Genomic DNA, 19,801 nt, shown 5'->3' with positions numbered 1-19,801 from the left:
GCGAACTCAATGTCATGTTAAAGAAACTAGTTTGTTATGATTTGAGCTTTGTGACACGGCATGTGATATCCTGCTGGAAGCAGCCATCAGAAGATGGGTACACAATGGCCATAAAGGGATGGATATGGTCAGCAATAATACTCAGACTGTGGTGTTTAAATAATGCTTGAGTGGTACCAAGTGGCCCAAAGTCTGCCAAGAAAATATTCCCGACACCATCACACCACCAGTAGCTTGAATCATTGATACAGGGCAGGATGGAGCCATGTTTTCGTCTGTTCTCTGCCAAATTCTGACTTCCATCTGAATGTTGCAATAAAAATCAAAACTCTCAGTTATAACTTTGAGTCGCTGCCGTGTGATTGACTGATTGGATATTTGCATTAATAAGCAGTTGAAAAGATGTACATAAGCAAATGGCTGGTGAGTGTTTAGATTAATATGTTTCTGGCCACATTTCATCAAAAGAACTTTTTAAAGGAAAATAATGTTCCCAGTAATAACATTTTTCACATTAAATGCGAAAAAGTAAAGACCTAATTGCTCTCCTTTAATTCTTCTTCAAGGACAGTAAGTTGGGAAAAAAGAGTAACTGCAAACAGAAGTTGGTAAAAATAGGCCTGCAGACTTTGACTTATTCTGAATCTGTTATGCCCAATTCAGCAATCTGCATCTCAAGCCAACAACCTTGCCTTACTATTTGCATGCAGCATTTTGGCCAGTGCACACTTAAGAAGGGAGAAAGCTCAGAGGCTATTCCTGATCTTTGAACTTGTCTCTGCTCTTGAATTCTCCTTAAGTTTGCAGGTACTGGTTTCAGTTTAAAGAGGAGAAGAATAATGATTTGGCTTTGGAGCACCGGCCACAAAAAAGGGAAAAAGGTACAGAGTATCATGATAACCTCCACTGTCAGTAAAAATGCTAACCATCCCTCTTGTATCAATTAAGACAACTACACTTTGATTAATAGTCCCAAGGTTCTTGTTGCATTCCTTGACTTTTATCTTCTTATCCTCGTGGACAACAAGACCTTTACTCTACAATCAGGTATAGGGGTATTTTAGTTTTTCTCTCTTCTCCACAGGAGAAGACACTAGGCATGAATAATTGCTGTCTTCCCAGCAGTGGGGCCTTTTTCTGCAGCAACACCAGGCTACAGGGGCTGGGGTTGGCCACACGAATGCTTATTATGAGAAGTGAATAGTAAATATTTTAAACACCAAAGAAACCCTTGTGCATGATTCACCTTTTATCATCACAAGGTCAGTGCTAATTTGCAAGCCACAAAAAGCATTTGGCATATTTTAGAGAACTCAAGAGAGAGAACGTGTAGATGTGCGCGCATGTGTGTGTGTGTTGTGCGTCAGTGCGTGTGTGTATTCATAATGTGAAGGTCTGATGACATTACATAGACCTCTGATACTTACTGAAAGAGTTATTATAGCCATTAAGACTGACTGGGCTACTGAAGCAGTGTGAGTGTTGGGCATACCTGCCAGCACATCATTAATAAAGAGAATTAGAGACTGCAGTAATGCATCAGTTCTGGCATTATACAATACAAATGAAAACCAGAGGAATCTCTTGGATTTTTGTGCACTACTAGCGCTCTAAAGGTCAACAAGACAAGTAAAGGCATGGGTTTTATCAAATCTAAATTTCCTATTAGCTTCGGTAAGTGTACGATAAAATATTTATTGTCTAATATTCGTACAAGGATAAATAAATGTCTCGGTATATGATTATATTGGCCACTAAAACTCGGAGAGACTGTGTCAGCAAAGTAACACATAAAAAAGCCATTACTGTGAAATCCTACTAGACAATAACATTTTTCATTATGGGAACACATTTTTGTGAATACGGTATATGAAATCCTTTAACAACTGAAAGGAAAGATATTCATATCTGCAGCCAGTTTAAAGTTGCTGTGCAACACGAGTTAAGACAGCATTTTTCATTTACTGTATACAAAAGATGGACATAGCCACTGTGACATCACCCATTGGTTTTAGTGTCAACATTTGGATAAGAGATTGGAGAGCCAGTTTTTCACTTAACACTAGAAAGCTCAGTTGACAAGCGGACTCCTTTTACTGTATAGTTGCACACCAATAGGTAGATAAAATATTAATATTTCACTCGTGAAATCTGAAGCACAAACGTCTTGAACAGCTGTACCACACAGCAAGCCATATCCATGGAAATGCTCCAAAAGGTACCAACAGCATAACTGTCCACCCAATTTATTGACTGCAATTTGCAGAAGTGAGGGCTTACATAGAGTAATCATCTACAGCCAATCAAAGAAACCACAACCCTAATGCTGGTATCCAGATAAATGCATAAAGGGATAGCCGTGCGCTTTCAAAAAAAACCCCAAAACCCCATACGCTGATAAAAGAGCAGAAGGAAAGATCACCGAAACGACAAAGGGAAACCTGAGAACGCATACAGCCTATAGTGCTGAACCTACAGCATGCCTGTGGAGGAAGACAACTTCATTATGCAAAAATACAAAACGTCATGGGGCTGGTAAAGCTCCACAGTTGTTTGCTTTCATCCAGGGCCATAAAAAACCTGGTAATAAATCAAGTAGACAGATGAAAACAGATAGTGAAGTATCCTGTGACTAGGAACGCAGTGAAGGAGTCTGATATTTAGATTCCCTGTAGATATACTGAGAGGCTCAGCTCCTCTTGTGTCTCTGAACTACACAAACAGACATCAGAGAAGAACTGTGGCACACTGATGAAGAACATCCAACAATGTGTGGAAGACTGTTATCTAACAGGGCCTTCAGAGAGATGTAAGGGGGCAGAAGAGATGAAGCGGAAAGGAGAGGAATAACTGAACAAAAGCTTAGAGAGGGACTAAAGCGGAGGAAAGGTAGAAGGGGAGTCAAGCCTCCCAAAGGACTTTAAAGACGGTCATTTACAAAAAGCAGCAGTGATGAGAGGAAATTATTTTGAGATGGAGACCATGATGTTGAGAGGAATGAAGAGAGGGAGCAAAAGAGCACAGACAAGACAGAAGATATCTTGCTTAGATGATGATGAAAAAAAACATACACACATAAATGGAAATGAATAAAGCTGCTTGGGTGAACTGCATGTAAAGGATCAGTGACTCTCTTCTCTTATATTTCACCGTTTATTTGAAGTAATGGGCAATAATTTTTTGCACACCTAAGGAGCAGAGGGTGCAGGGTTTGGCGGTCTAGGAATCTTGTGTGTTGGCTTCATCCAGCTTGTCATTAGGGTGATTTCAGCCAATGAGATGCTTTCATCCCAACCACCTAACACGGATGGGATGAGATTTAACATTTCAAGTCTGAAATACTGGTTCTCAGTTGGAAAAGGGTAAGGTAAGGACAGAGTTGCTTCCCCGATTAAGGAGTTCAAGAATTCTGGGGTTCGTGAGTTCAGCAGCTGCAGTAATGTGGATGATGCTCCAGTCTGTCACAGTGAAGAGAGAGCTGAGTGTGAAAGCAAAGCTGATGCTTTACTGGTCGACCTACATTCCCACCTTCAGCTATGGCTACGAGCTGTGGCATACAAGTGGTGGAAATGAGCTTCCTCTAGAGGCTGGCTGGGCTCAGTCTTAGAGATAGCAAGGGTCTCAGAGTAGAGCCGCTACTCCTCCACATCATAATGAGCCAGCTAAGGTAGTTAAATTATCTGACTCAAATTCCTTCTGGACACCTCCTAAGCGAGGTGTTTTGGATACTTCCAACTAGCGGGAGACCCAGTAACCCTCGAATCAATATATCTCTTGACTAGCTTGGGAAGGCCTCCCTTTTCCACCAGAAGAGTGGCTGTTGTCTGGCGAGGGGGAGACTCCTGCTTAGGCTGCTGCCCCAGTGACTCAGACCTCGATAAGTGTCAGAAAATGTATGAATGCATAGATCATGTAAGTATATTTAATTGCTGCTGAACTGAAAGCTCATATTTTGTGCAACGTTTTGTGAGAAAATACACAGTGTTAAATATGTTGCTTTGTGAGAAAATATACAGCGTTATAAATATGTTAACAAAATTTCTTTTATGTGCTATTACCGATATCACACTATGATGGATTGTTTACACAATCACTTCAGGAAAACATGTCACACACTGATAACAGCTTTGGAAACCATGATGAAGATGATATATGAGTGAGCAAGTTCTTCTGCATACGAGCCATCACAGCACATTAGCTTTAAATTGACGTGTCACTCAAAAACGTGGACATATCAATCTACTGTAGCAGATGTGGTGCCATGTCAGCATCTGTGCCCTGGCAAATAGGTTAAAGCAACTACACCCGCCCAGAGGCTCGCCATATCCTTTTCATCTACTGCATCTGTTTACTGCCAGTTATGTGTCGCAGGGGTGCCGAAACATCCTTTTCCATAGCCGTGTCCTCCTGAAGGATCCTGATGCTTTCCCTAGACAGGTGGGATATGCGATTCCTTTCAGCATTTTCTGTGTCCGCCTGAGGGTCACCTCCCTGTTGTATAGGGCTGAGCGCCTCAACGGAGAAGACTGATTTAATGTGATACATGATATTTTTGTAATGGAAAAACTGACATTTCATTTGAGACTCAGGGTGGACATGTTTGATGATTACTGGAAAATACGGACAGAGTTTATTAAACAATTTAGATCAGATTTCATGGACGAGAGGAAGAACTGTCGTATAAAATACACTACAATTAGCTGCTACACACCGATCCTTGGTTTTATTTTTTCCTCTTCTTTCTGTTTTCTTTCCTTTTCTCTTGCCTTTCTTTTCTTTTGTATTGCTTAGATCTGTATGGCCTCAGGAAAAGCACAGTGTAATTAGCCAATGCAAATAGACTTTGTTCCTAAAATAAAAGGAAAAACATAAAAAATACAGTAGGGCTCTTGGTCAGAAAACAACCAAAGAACTAAAAAAAATAAATAACAAGAAAAAAAACTCAACTGGCTTCTTTGAACAAGTTCAGCTGGACGTGCTAGAGGACCTCAAGTGGGACTGACTCCTTTTGAAGCAAGAGTATGCATCGTATACTGAGGAGTGGCAACAGCAGCCTATGATGCCGCGAGTGGTAATTAAGTCTGTCAAAATCAACTAACTTTGTTAATTATCACATCATGTTACTCGTGAGATCGACGAGCTGCAAATGTCAAGCTGGAATTGAACCTGGGACTCACCACTCAGTGCATTATAATTCATGTGGCTTGCAACCTTGGCTGGTTGCTGCTGCCCTTGTTTTTGAAAGGCAGAGAGCAAAGTGAAAACTTCTGTGGAAAACTCAGCCAAAAGCTAGCAGGAGGAGATTGTTATGCCAGCCCTTTGCTGCAGGGCCTTGTGTCATCAGTAGCTGTAATCTGCTTCTGAGACGCTGCTGAAACGGGCTGCAGCATGTCTGGTGGAATCGCAAGCATTGTCTTGAGTGGGAGCGATCGGCTCTGGCAGCCGCATTAGAGCTGGAACAGGATGCTGCCGTCCCCCGTTGTACACAGGGATAAGGGAAGCATGGCCTTATGCTGCATTTGATCTACCTCGTATGTGAGAATACGGACGCCAAAATGAAAACATTTTCAACCTCTGCCAAGTTAGTGCACAAACTGGCAAAAACAAAACATGGCTACCCCAACCTTTTCTTTGTTTCCTTTTCCTCTACAGAAAACAAAAAAGGTCATGAATGTAGTGTAGTTTACTCATCTAAAGTAACACAAAAGCCAAAAAGAAGCAAAAGTCACAGTTTTACTCCATTAAAAGCAATATGAGAAAGATTTTATGTGTGGAAAATGCAGAGTCAGTGTTCAGAAACAGTATCCGATTTACTAAGTGTAAAAGTATTGTTTGTTTTCAATAGAGTCAGGAAATTCTTAGTTCCCAGTTGCTATCAAATGCAGCATTAAGCCCGCCTATGTTCATGCATGATTGGACGCACAAAGTTTAATGAAGCTTGCTATATGCTTACTGGAGCTGGCCTGCTTACAAGCATGATGAAATTAGCTCTGTCTTATCTATGTTTAAGGGCATAAGATGAACAATAAAAAAGCCTTAGTTCTGTACAGGGACCACTTTAAAAACACCAAATATGCAGCCTTAGTGGCAAAGGGACTATGTCAAGTTAGGATTCTCTAAGAGTTAACACAGCATTAGAAGGCATGATGAGATATCTCCAGTGGCCAGACATTTTCAGTTGGACATGACATTTGCTTCTTTGAGGTTTCAGGGCACAGAAGTGCTGGAGTCTTTGCAATTCCAAGGGGACAGCACACAGAGTATTTGAACACCTGGAGTTTCTCTGAAACTCAGAAAAGTCTGTCCCAGTGTAAAAAAATATATCATTGCTCATAAAAAAGAAAATGTTTACAGTCCTTCAGCTGAGAAAATAGTTTAAGTAGCAAAAATTAAAGGCAATAATTGGGTAGGATGACCGATAAGTGTCTTCACATGTTTTATGTCCACAAGAAATAAGAATATGAATGCCTGAGGTAGAGAAGTAGCAAAGAAGTAACAGAGGAGATATGGAAGTGAGAGGGAAGTTAGACTATGCTGTAGCATGCTGTGGAGATGCGTGGGGTGGTACTGTACCTCTGTTGCCAGTGACTGTGGGGTCTGAGGCGTGGGAGCCTAATAGTGCGGTAGGATCTGGAGTGATGGGATGTAGGGGGGGAGTGGTGGGTGGAGGCAGGGTGGTGGGGGCGTCTGGTGGAGGGCACAGATAAACACATATACACAAAATACAACAACAGCAAAATGAATTCACATGGGGAAAGTTAGATACGTTAAAAGAACACAAAGAAAAAAAAACTATATACAGTGATGGGAAACACAAAGGGAAAATTATGACACAATTCCAAGCATATAACATAAGATCACAGCACAAGAAAGCATGCCTTTTCCAGTATAAGGAAATGTGATGCCCTTAACAACATACATGAGTTGAGTGCATTACTGTTCCTGTTTTAGTGGGCCAGTAAGGCTTTCTCACTGATTCTGAAATGATCAGCGATGTTAAGAGTCCCAATCTTCTACATTTTGTCCGTCAACTCTGATTTCAAGTATTCTGTCTTTGAATTGTGAAGGCAAAAGAGCAGAATTAACCTTAAATCTGCTAATGCTGGCGACTGTCTCTGGAGATGGACCCTGCACTAGCAACCTTTCAACATGTGAGAGGGAAGACAGCTGATGATTTGAAAACGTAATCTGACAAATGGATTAAAAAAAAAATCGGTTAAGCTCTCATTTCCGTGTTGAATTTTGGCTTCTCGCTACAGGATAATAGTAAAACTGACCGTTTCTCACTGTCACATGTTAAAGCTACAGAAAAAAGTGAGAGCGAAACATTGGGTGACAAAGTTAATGAGGTTACATTACCACCTTGGCTTTTATGTTTATGTCACTCTGCATTTTATGGTGATCCAGAAGCTTTTAATTGGCTCTCGTAGTCTTTCTCTGGGCCAACTGTCCTCTGTGTCTTGGTGACATTTCAGCCTTAGCGTGACTCACTAAGCAGCTAACTGCATGTCTTCGGGAAAGAGGGAAGAGAGAAAATGTCCCCTTGTTCGAGAACCATTAAAAAGGTATTTTCCAAGAATTATGGAGGCAATTGTGAAAGGCTAAAAGGTGTGATAATCACTAATGAAGGATAGGAACAGACTGGGTGCCATTTCAAGAGAACAAGTAATGAATCTGAATAGGACTTTTTGACCCTCCCGCACCCAATTGTCTTTTTTCTAGCAGAGAATTTGTCAGTTTAATAACATCACTGTCATTACATGCATTGGTTATTCTTGCTGCAGCTTCAGAAGAAATTGTTAGGTGCGGTGGCGCGCCATGACAAGTGTGAGCAATCCACTAATTAAATAAGAGCCACAGCTAATTGCTTAATTAATCATAGAATTTTCAAGAATTCAGCACTTTTGGAGTTTAAACAAAGACAAAAATGTAAAGACATCTCCTGGTGCTTTTAGCAAACAGTGAAAGGGATTTCCTGATAATTTTACAGCTCAAACAATTAATCAACTAGTAAAAGAAATGTTCGATGGAATGAAAGAGGTTAAAAAAAATCTAAAGGTCTCTAACAGCACTGTTTCAGAATCGCCTCCTTTAATAAAACCTATGGACAGGATTTGAATTTGAAGCTGAAAGGTATCATACATTTTTGATGGTATACATAATCAGTCTTCACTCATCCTATTTTGTGGCTTTGAACTCAAAGAAGGGATCTTTAACTAAATACCTGAGCGATATACTCTACACCAACGGTATTTTAAAAGCATCAGCAATTATCTGCAAAAATCTGACAGACAGAATATATATAGCAAATGAAACTCATTTGCATCTTTGCAGTAACCTTGTCTCAGCAGATACTGCGTGTGCGTACTAAGTTTAAATTTCAGTGATATGAGTAATTAGAAAGATGTAAGGTTTCTATACCTAATCCTTACCTTGATTTTGTCACATGGCATTCTGCATAAAATAAGCATATTTTGTATTGCCTTTTACATCCCCGAACATCTGCTTGCGTGGACTTGCGTTATATTTCAAAATTTACAGCATTTACTTAGAGAAAGGCTGAATGGCTTATACGTTCATCGCACTCTCATTAAATAAATCTAATTGCATGAACGAGTATTTCATTTTGTTCTGTCATTCATCACTCTTGAGGTTTCCACAGCCCTTTATCAGAATCAGAATCAGAATACTTTATTGATCCCTGGGGGAAATTATTATGACCTATTCATAGTAACCTGTGTTACTCGGGTAGCTCGGTTTTATACTCAAAAGTTTGTAATTAGATTTTTCATTACTTTCTGTTTTTAAATAAAAGAGCTCATGTAATATTATTAATGCTATGTTTTTCTTCATCTCCACTTCTTAACGTCAGAACGACCTGTTTTTTAATGATCACGCACTGTTTCTATAACACAGTGAAAAGAGATGTTTTACTGCTTTGCTATTTTTTAAAGCATTATTACTTAATGCCAAGAGACAAATGGCAGTGAAGAAGCGGAAGAGAGGAAGAACTATCTGTTTTCCCTGACACTGAGTCCCTTTATCCTCCACCTCCTCTGGCGTTACTAGGAATTACTTATCCTTCCTGGTGATATTCCTGACAACGCAGCACTAAATTTTGCCTCTCTCACACATTTCCCTCCTAGTGTGTTGTGTGTGTGTGTGCGTGTGTATCTGGGACACAGGTTTATTTAAGGAAAGGCGTTGGTGGCATTTGTGTCACCTGGGGCCCTTATTCTCCCTGTGAGGGATGGTACCACTAATCACTATTAGCATTGATACAGTATGCAGATCAGGAGGTATTATAATCCTGTATTTTTTGAATGGTGTTTTGTACTCATGCCTATGAGGTTCATACTTTTCACAATTTTTACATAGCTTTGTTGGAAACCAAGTTTTCCTCTTGAAGCTTTTTTTCCCCAGTGGTGTCATATTAGTAACTGACTGACTTACTTTTTTATATTGTGTCATGAAATGCAATTATCCATATTTCAGTGCTTCCCCTGAACTCACCATAGACGTAGAGTACATATTGAGCACTGCTGGTCCCTAGGTGGTTGCTAGCTTCACAGCGGTAGGTCCCATTGTCTGTCTTGTTAAGAGACGTAAAGGTAAGCTCTCTTCCTTCTACAATCATCCTGTCCAGGTCAGGAAGTTCACTTCCATCCTTTGTCCACATCACAGGATCTGGCCTAAAAGGTAAGAGAATATGTAAGAGAAAGAAAGCATGCTGCATCTAGGTCTAATCTATAAAACACTATATGAAAGCATGATGTCAATCAATTAATGAAAATTTTTAGAGACTTACGAAGGGTTTCCTTTGGAGACACACTCCAACTTCAAGTACTGACCCTCCTGAGGGACTTCAAGGGAATGGGTGATCTCCACACGAGGAGCATCTAAGACAAACAGAGAGACGGCTGAAATTGAGGGAAGAAAATATAAAACATTGTTTTCACATTTTCTTGACATAAATGGGATACATATATATATTCCCCTGAGATGAGCTTCTCTAAGCATGCCTCAGGCAGGTGGATGGTGATGAGGAACAGGAAGAGGAATTATCCTAGACAACCAAGCCCCCACATGTGTAACTGGCTGACATCAGGAAACCCTACTGGTTGATAGAAAAGGACAGCTTAAAGGACGGTGTAGCGGCAGCACAAGAGCAGGCCTTAAGCACTAGATCCATATAACAGGAGTCTACCACAGGACCCAAGTTGCTGACTTTGCAAAGGGCCCCTGGAGACTATCCAACACATAGCACAGGGTGTAAGATCCAAGCTGGCAACAGCTTGTTGGAAGATCCAACAACAACCAAGGAACAACCACAAAGAACATCTGTGCTGCATATGGACTAAAAGTCCCCAAGTCCCAATGTCAGAGTAGAACAAAGGGGGTAAATTCCTGTGGTTCTTCTACTTCCAGACAGACAAGCTGCTGGCCAACAAACCAGGTGATAGTTGTGGCTGACAAGCAGAAGAAGACTGAAGTTCTGATAGATGTGGCAGACAACAAGATCAAGAAGAAGTAGCATGTAAAAACAGAGAAGTATCAGGAGCTGAAGGATCTGAAAGGTAAAGTCCAAAGTAGTCCCAGTGATAATAGGAGCAATGGGAGCTATAAACCCGAAACTAGAAAAGTAGCTCCAGCAGATTCCAGGAACAACATCCAAGGTAGTGGATAATGAACAGAACCCTCAAAACACAGCATTTGGATCACACACACATACAATCCCAGGGGGTGATATAAATATTATAAATATATTTGGACAATTGGACAGTACATTTTTGCCCAGACCAAGGGATACTGACTGAATAAAATACTAGTGCCTAAATGTAAAATTATAAATGCAAGATCACAGAAAATCAGCTCTGAAATAGTGCATTTACATACAATGATGGAGGCCTCATTAGTTGAAATGTTCTCTAACTGGGTTCAACAGCCATAAAAGCTCCCATTACCATGGCTATTTACAGTAGTTACTGCCTTTTATTGGTTTGAATTTTCTGTTATCCATTATGCTCATGTGTACACTTCATATATGTGTTTGAGTGCTGTACTTTGCGTCTACACTCACAGTGGACCTCCAGTACTTCAGTGGCCTGCTGTGGTGCTTGTGTGAGTGCCACGTGGTCCACTCTGCAGGTGTAGGCCACTCCATCATCATTTCTGTCCACTTGCAGCTGTAGAGAGCTCCGTACTGTAAATGTCTTCCCACTTGCATTCACCTCTTTGGCACCTTGGGAGAGAATTGCATTCTGTCACGGTTGCAGCACATTTATCTTATAAGGTGAGATAGCTACGAACCAATGTGTTACAACCACTGGCAGATTCCACCCTAGTCTTCGATTCATACAGAACACATGCCTATCATGCAAAACAATTAGTGCCTAAAATTTTAATGTACCTTCATAGTGATTTTCATTACAGGTATACCTGAAACGGGTCACATTTCACTAGTTTAAGAGCAAGGATCATTTTTCCATATGAATAGGGTGATTAACTTGTTTTTTAAACTCAACCAATGTACAGGATCAACATTGCACTGACCCGTCACATTGTTGTGATTGTCTTAGTTTTGCAATATAGGTTAAAAAAAATCCTTTGTTTTAAGGAAAAAAAAAACTCTCTTCTACAACAAACGGCAACAATTTCAAGTGTTCTCTTTATTAATTTATAGAATAGAATACATATTTACATATCAAATTATCCAAATTTGCATTACTGCATTTGCTGGTGACTGAATATTGAGTTAGCATTAGCCAAGAATATGGCTAATGCTAACAGCCAATCAATCCAATATACAAAATATGCAAACAGAGCTCTTACTAAGCACTAAGAAATGTATTATAAGAGCTGCTTGTATTTAAAGCTACAACATGCTCTAGTAATGTTACAATCATCTTACTATTCTCCAGTTACATGCTGCAAAAGATTACAATAGATTTGAAGCTACCCTATTGTAGCTCTTTTACTGTTATTGTACTGTAAGTTCACTTTGTTGCATATCTAGGCTACCTCAGTACGAATTCAACCTGGATTTTGCTGCAGGCAGTGTTAAAATGAAACGCAGCTGCCTCAACTTTAAGTTGTGGCTCTTTGAATGCATATATTTACACTGTTAACATTTCTGATTACGTGTGGCCTCACCTGTCATCTCTGCATGTGCTCCCACTCAGCTTGTACAAATCAACACTTTCATGCACTTCATATCTATCCGACCTTTTGGTCTGATTCATCTGCCTGACAACTACTTCAAAAAACATTACCAGTGGAAACCAGACAGTAATTGGCAGTAATTAAATTAGCCTGTTAGCAAAGTGTCATTATGCACAGTTCTCTTTATCAGTACAATTTGTTCTCAGAGATATCCCAGCAACACCTGCTATCCTAAGCAATCAGTTGTTGCATCTCCCTGTGACCACCAATATCCCAGACACCACAAAGATAGTGGAAAAATCCTACAACCAGCTTAAATTTGGAATATTCCACATTCCATCATTTCTTCTCTGACACTGTAGTCTTTTGATAAACTAAATGTGTTTGATTCACAGGTTATAACTTGCCCTCAAGTTTATGACTGCCATATCAGAGCCCTTGAAATGCTATCAGTTAGTGATAAACCTTCCTCTCTAAAAGCAAAGTACCTCAAAGGCAGAGATGTCCTTCAAAGTGGAAAATTAGACTTCTGAACCACAGACTTTCCCTTTCTCTGTCAAGCTGTCCTTGAGTACCCTGACCTAGTAGATCAGTGGTTCACTGTGAACTCTACATGACCACAGTTACATCACAGAAGTAGTAACTTCTAATGCTTCTAATTCTTCTTCCTCCTAATGTTTTTGTTACCTTTTCTAGAAACCTAAAGTTTAAGAAAATTACTACTGCGCTGAAACTTTAGCACCCTCTTAAAGGGATCTCACCTAAAACCAGAATATATCAGGAAATAGCTAGTGTTTAGAGAAATTAGACACCAGAACTGAGAGCAGATGATGACATTAGTCACAAACATTTTCTCAGAATGTTTGTGCTGCCACTGGAAAATAAGGTATACGTGTTCCTAAAAACTTGGGAGCTGTTATATATGCATTATGCAATACAAATTAGCATCCTCTTTCAGACCACATATCTCCCACTTAACTCAACAGCCTTTCACAATTCAACGCCACTAGGTTGTTGTTTTTTTTGTTTTTTTTACTTACTGGCTGTCTTACTTGATGATAATTATCTAAACATATCCACCTCCAAGGAGTTATTTTAAAACCTTCTTTTTCTCAGTAAAATCTCTACAGCCAGTCGTCAACAAAAGGTGTTTGGTCTGTTTACATTATGCCAGCGGCCAGTTTTTAAAAATCATATCAAGTCGCTACAGCCTACTCAGTTTCTTTTCAAACAAGAAAAGAATTCCCTCCTATAATGTATTCAACACTCCAGGCTTATCTCTGCATTGAGATGTTGCCCTACTTTGTCAAAAAATATGTCCTTCTTTTTCAGTTTTTATATATATCATAAGTGTATTGTATGTACCGTACCTCTCATGCTGACCGCCTTTGTTTGTACCTCCTAAAGAGACTGTTTACGCTCCACATCTTTCTTTCCTCTGTGCTCATCTGCTCCACTTTCCAAGCCTCTCCACCCTACTGTCTCCTCTCTCTCTCAATTCTGCCAATCAACTATTCTGCTCAGCCACTTCCCCCAACTGAGGCAATGAGCCCGCCTCCCCTAGAGATGAATGACTGACAGGTCTGCAGTGTTAGCAACATCTATGCGAACAACGGGGGAGAGAGAAAATGGCTGCATTTCACAAAGAAGATACAGGAGATGACAGAGGAAAAAAATGACGGCTAAAATAAATTACATCTAACTTGTAGGATCAATAGTTTATTTTAGGAGTGCAAACATTTTCTTTCCATTTCTATTACTTATGGCAGCTCCTAATGAACTGATACTCCCTGCCTCTTTGTCAACACACGAGTCCAACCTGTCTTTCTCCTCCTTTCTGCAACACTAGAAGGTTCCTTCTAAAGAAATGCCCTTTTAAAAATTCAAACATGCTATATCTGTTTTTGCTCTTTTTGATTTTTTGGTAATTTGTAGTAAGTTCAATAATCACATCATAATTAAAAAAGGTCCTTCAGATATCTGCAAGATGGGTGGATAGGAAGAAAAAAAAAAGTCAAACGTCTTTTTCTTCTTGTTCACTTGTGCTACAGTCAGCTGATTTCAGTCTGTGCGCAGAGAGGAGGAACATGGAGTGGTCTGTACCTTTTGAGGAATGGATGTACAAACATTTCTTTTATTTTTATGCCACGGGAAGACAAGAGTATGTTGGTAAAGTGCAAACTGAATCCAGGGCAAAGAATCTGCACTTTGCAAACATCTGTGTGGACAGCATGCTAACAGAAAACTGGCAAAGAACCCAGTGTGATCTTAAAGCCTGAACTTCATCAGTAAGGCAGCGATGAACAATCAGACTTGTAATAGTGGAGCCTCTATTTCTACTTATACGTGTTTCAGTTACAGTAGAATTGAAGCAGAATTTGCTTTGAAGTTTCTCTGGGCTGATTTCAAGTTTGCTTTGTGTTGTTGGCTTTGTGTTCATAATTAAAGAGTAAAAGAACGATCTTGTGTATTTGTGTCAGTGTGTTGGACTGAAGTGCTTCAAAACTGCCTTAATTCTTTGTGGTATAGATTCAACGGGATGCTGGAGTCATTCCTTAGAGATTATGGTCCATATGTGCAGGAAAATCCCAGTAGATCAGGAGGTTCTGAAAAAGTCAGACCAGCCCATCTGGCACAAATAACCAAAGCACATTCAAAGTCACTTAAACCTTTTGTCCTCATTCTGATGCTTGGTTTGAACTTGTTGACCATGTCTACATGCCTAAATGCACTGAGATGCTGCTATATGATTTGCTGATTCAATATTTGTTTTAAAGAGCAGTTAAATGGGCGTAGCTAACGAAGTGGCTGGTGAGTATAATATATATTTCTATCGCTCAGCATCGCTGATTCAACAAGGTCATGGAAACATTCCTCTGAGATTTTGGTCCATATGGACATGATGGTATTTTACAGCACATTTCCAAAGAGGATAAGAAGTTACAGTGTTTTTATTTTATAAAAACAATTTTTATGTAAATCAAAAGATTGTGATGACTGAATAAACTGAAGGTATCATCTTGAATTATGCAGTCTGATTATACACACAGAAAGGCTGCTAAAGACACAAATTTAAGTACTTCAATCATTGTAATGCGCACTTGGCGATGCTCCTAATGTTCTATTTTTCACAGTAGACTTTCAGCAAGTTAGTTAGTTATCTTATAATATTACTATATCTGAGTTTTATATTGTAATTCTATTTTTGAAGTTCTTTGATTGTAAATATGCTTGCATTGAAATAAAACTGCTGGAAAGACTCAAAAAACGACTTTCTCTAGTGTATAATTTGGCCGTTTAATTTAAGAGTGTGGATTCCTTTTTTTTTGTCATGGAATTTTAAATGGTCTCTGATTGCTTGCGTGTGATTCAGGATGAGAGCACAGAAACTGACATGCTCGCTCAAAGTTTAATTTCATTAACATTATAATTCCCGAGTCTTCCGAGATCCACTTCGAGAACATAATCACAGTTGTCCAACACCAAGTAAGACTTCATCAATAAAGAGCAGCAATCAGCATGCACAAAAGTGTGTGTGTGGAAGTGTTTGGATAAGAGTTGATGTAATTGGTCCATAAATACAGTATCTTATCACATTTTAAACACAGCTGAAAAGAGCAGCTGCCATTGACGTGCCATTAAAGCTCTCGCGTGTCAATCGAAGAAGAAAGAAAAACTGTTACATGACAGACATATTATAGTCAGTGGCTTGAGTAAGAAAAGTTGCAAAAGATTCAGCAATTTTTTTTTTTTACATGTATATGTAATGTTAAAAAGGAAATAAAACCAGAAAGCATTTTTTAACTGACAGAAAAAATAATTCTGTAGAGGAAAAAACTGCAGTGAACACAACATCAACTGACCTGAAGGTGAAGGCGAAGCATCACTGTTAAACGTTCTTACCTAACTTCACATATGGCTATGAACTGTGGGTAGTGACTGGAAGAATAACATCTCAGATACAAGCAGCAGAAATGAGCTTCTTTTGAAAGGTGTCTGGGCTCATCCTTAGATATAAGGTGAGGAGCTCAGTCATTCAGAAGGGGGCTTAGCGTAGAGCTGCTGCTCCTCAGCATTAAAATGAGCCAGTTGAGGTGGTTTTGGCATGTCAGAAAGACACCCTGGAACTGACCCTGCGAGATTATTTCTTTTGCCTTGCATGGGAAAGCCTTGGTGTCCCCTCAGAAGAGCTGGAGGTGGCTGGTGGTTGGGAAAAGGGTAGCAATGGCATCTCGGATTAGATTGCTGACACCGTGACCCAAATAAGCAGTAGCAAATGGAGGGATAACTGGAAATAATGTGAAAAAATACTGTAGCAAATTTTAGCTTTTATTTAAAAATCATATTCATTTGTTATTTATTCTCATTACAAACACACTCTGTAGACCCGATATAATAAAAAAGGAGAAAAAAATGGCACTATGCTGCCATATGCACCTGTGGTACCTCTTTTCCGCAAATAGCCTGGTAGTATTTGGCTACAAATGCGGTTGTTTTGTGGGTGGGTGCTCATGGCTCTGTATCAATGGTGTGAGCCAAGACAGAGCCTCAGAGGATTAGAAATGGAAATGACAGGCGTACAATGAGAGAATCTAAGCGATTTCACAGGAGAGAGTTGAAGCCGAAGAAGAGAACATAGAGGGACCGACAAGAGAGACCGAGGAGGTCTGCTGGGGTTGTGGAGGAATCATGAGCAACAGTGCCAGACCTGACTAATCCTGGCGGCAGGGGCCCGAGGGCTGACGCAACATACCCTGAGCTGCATCCCATCTGAGAATTAAAGCAACTTGCACAAGCAAGAACAATATCAAATCTTTTACGGGTGAGAGTGAGAATAATCAAAATATATGCGAGACTAAACACTATTTTAAATTTAAATTCGCTGAAATACACAATATTACCAGAAAATATTGGCAGATTAGCACCCATGTATGCTGTTCCCTTTGCCTGCCAGATGAGCTGCATAACAATAAGGATGAGTAAACTTTAACAAGAGCAAGAATATGCAGCAAGCTCCCGCTCTAGCGAGGTGTGGAGATGATATATCGTGCTGTCCACCATCTTCTCGCTTATTCCTGCTACTGTGCAGCTTTCAGGGAGCTTGTCTGTTGGCTGTCTGTAAGCATCTTCCCCTGACTGATCTGCCTTACCAGCTAGACTCTGTGCTTAACTGACGTGTGACTACAACCGGGGGGAGCACTGTTAAATGTTAGGAGACTTCCTATCACTGCCTGGCAGACCAGTATCATAATGTCCTTTCTGACATGAAACTCCCTGAGCATTCACAGCGAAGAAGCGTGTACTGCGGATTTGTGAAGACGGTTTTTCACTCTAGAAGGAGCGGTCTGGTCAGTCTCAGTGTCTTGACATTTAAAAAAAATGGACAGGTGCTCCACCTTTAGGACGTGGCTTTTAATGGGCACAGACAGTGGGCGTAGCAATATGATCTCTTCTTCTGTGCGCAAGTCTAAATCTGTTAACCTCAAACTCACAGGATGAGTCGGATATACCTTTTGCACTTACGCCCTTTATTCTTAACATATTGTTTTTCAAAGCTTTGAAAAAAAAAACCTCATTTTTTTTTCAAACTCATTGTAAAAGTAACAAAAAAGGTGGAACATCTTGTTTGTCCATTTGAGTCCCGTATCTTAATGCTGATTAATATAGAAACAGATTTCCACAGATCATATGTCAGATGTGCGTGTTTGCAAGTACTTTGTTGTGCACATGTAACAGGATAGAGAGGGTAAAGAGGTATTTTTGTGTGTGCATCTAACGCATCTTTTATTCATGTCACAGTGACTTGCAGGAGCCATCTTGAAATTACATCTTTAATGGTCATTGATCCGCAGCACCCCGGGGAGCTGGATAGTATAAATGTAGTCCCAACGCAGACTTTTTTATGTATTGTGCAAAGCTCTCTAACACTGCCCAAGCAGCTGAAAAGTGTATTTTTTTCTTTTAACTGCAAAACTTCTTTAAATTTTTGAACTTGATTCATAGTGGGATGTTCACAGTGTTCACATTTTTTCCTCTTTCCCTTCACCTCTTCAACCCCATTCGAATGTTCGAATAGTGAGTAGCACCAAATTCTGGCCAATTAACCATAAATGAATACAGTCAGTAGTATTTGAGTGATAGTGTAGCAAAATGTGAGGTCACAATGACCTTAAATAGTGTTCAGACCTTGTCCTTCACTAACAAGTTTGACAACTGAATAGGGATGCGACTGCAAACGAATTTGAATCAAATCTCTGTGTTTTTTTCCCCTTAAGCCCCCTTGGAATAGAGCTATTGCGTTACATGATGGAGCAATAACCTCTACAGTTTAGGTCAGAGAGTATGATAATGCTAGTCTGATAGAGAACATCCCCACCCTTATTTGAAATAAATATTCATTTCATCTCTGCCTTGCTTGGTCTCCACACAGCTCCCCCTGGTTCAGCGGTGTGTAAACAACTTCTACATGTGGTGATATTGGAAGAGGTCTCTCTGGGTTATGGTGTGTAACTGAGATAGAAATATATCATTACTGGGTGGGGACTGAGGGGATCTGAGGGACAAAGAGACTGAGAAATAAGAATATTGGATTCTGTTCCACACACACAAGCTTATGTCCTTACATGCACGCTGTCTGCTCCATCTGTCTGTTTTGCTCATGCAGGCGCGCACGTATACAAAGATGTACACACCCACATTTAGCATAGGGTGTCTGTTAACTGCATGCGAATGGGTGATGGACTGCTCCAGTGGCTCTGCCAGTAATATAATCTTCTCTATTCCCCCAGATCCCACACCAATATGTCACAATTGTCATTTATTCCCAGCATGGTCGCTCACAATCAGATGGCTTTTCACATTGAACACACCCTGATCCTGTCAGGATGATGAACACTTGAAGTGCACTCCAATCCACCTACACGTGCATAGATACATCGTGTATTAACACATGCTGTTTTCTATTTGCTTGCTTTTAGGTGCTTTTTTTCTTTTTAGTCTGTTATTTTGGAGGACATCCCAGACCACCAGCCATCAGACGCATACTATTGGTTTCATTTCATTTTAACCATTTAAATGCAACCCCGTTTCTTTATATACAGTGGGGCAAAAAAGTATTTAGTCAGCCACCGATTGTGCAAGTTCCCCCACCTAAAATGATGACAGAGGTCAGTAATTTGCACCAGAGGTACACTTCAACTGTGAGAGACAGAATGTGAAAAAAAAATCCATGAATTCACATGGTAGGATTTGTAAAGAATTTATTCGTAAATCAGGGTGGAAAATAAGTATTTGGTCACCTCAAACAAGGAAAATCTCTGGCTCTCACAGACCTGTAACGTCTTCTGTAAGAAGCTTTTCTGTCCCCCACTCGTTACCTGTATGAATGGCACCTGTTTGAACTCATCATCTGTATAAAAGACACCTGTCCACAGCCTCAAACAGTCAGACTCCAAACTCCGCCATGGCCAAGACCAAAGAGCTTTCGAAGGACACCAGGAAAAGTATTGTAGACCTGCACCAGACTGGGAAGAGTGAATCTACAATAGGCAAGCAGCTTGGTGTGAAAAAATCAACTGTGGGAGCAATCATCAGAAAATGGAAGACATACAAGACCACTGATAATCTCCCTCCATCTGGG

General features: G+C 40.1%; 1 protein-coding gene across 4 annotated transcripts in view; it reads right to left on the bottom strand.

Annotated features, from left to right (window-relative positions):
* The window catches only part of cadm2a (cell adhesion molecule 2a), a 224,480-nt gene that overhangs the window by 14,878 nt on the left and 189,801 nt on the right, over positions 1-19,801 (bottom strand). For 3 of the 4 annotated variants that reach the window (XM_082549652.1, XM_082549653.1, XM_082549654.1), the window contains 4 exons: positions 11,081-11,242; positions 9,809-9,899; positions 9,514-9,692; positions 6,574-6,687 (listed from right to left, as the gene is read on the bottom strand). In XM_082549652.1, the coding sequence (XP_082405778.1) occupies positions 6,574-6,687; positions 9,514-9,692; positions 9,809-9,899; positions 11,081-11,242 (546 nt within the window). The remainder of the gene's footprint in view (positions 1-6,573; positions 6,688-9,513; positions 9,693-9,808; positions 9,900-11,080; positions 11,243-19,801) is intronic. The other variant, XM_082549655.1, reaches the window with a different exon arrangement.

The sequence above is a fragment of the Aulonocara stuartgranti genome (assembly GCF_965226115.1).
Source record: "Aulonocara stuartgranti genome assembly, chromosome: 10".
In the NCBI taxonomy this organism is placed as follows: Eukaryota; Metazoa; Chordata; class Actinopteri; order Cichliformes; family Cichlidae; genus Aulonocara; species Aulonocara stuartgranti.
The sequence above is the reverse complement of the archived record's forward strand: the minus strand, read 5'-3'. Positions and strand labels throughout refer to the sequence as shown.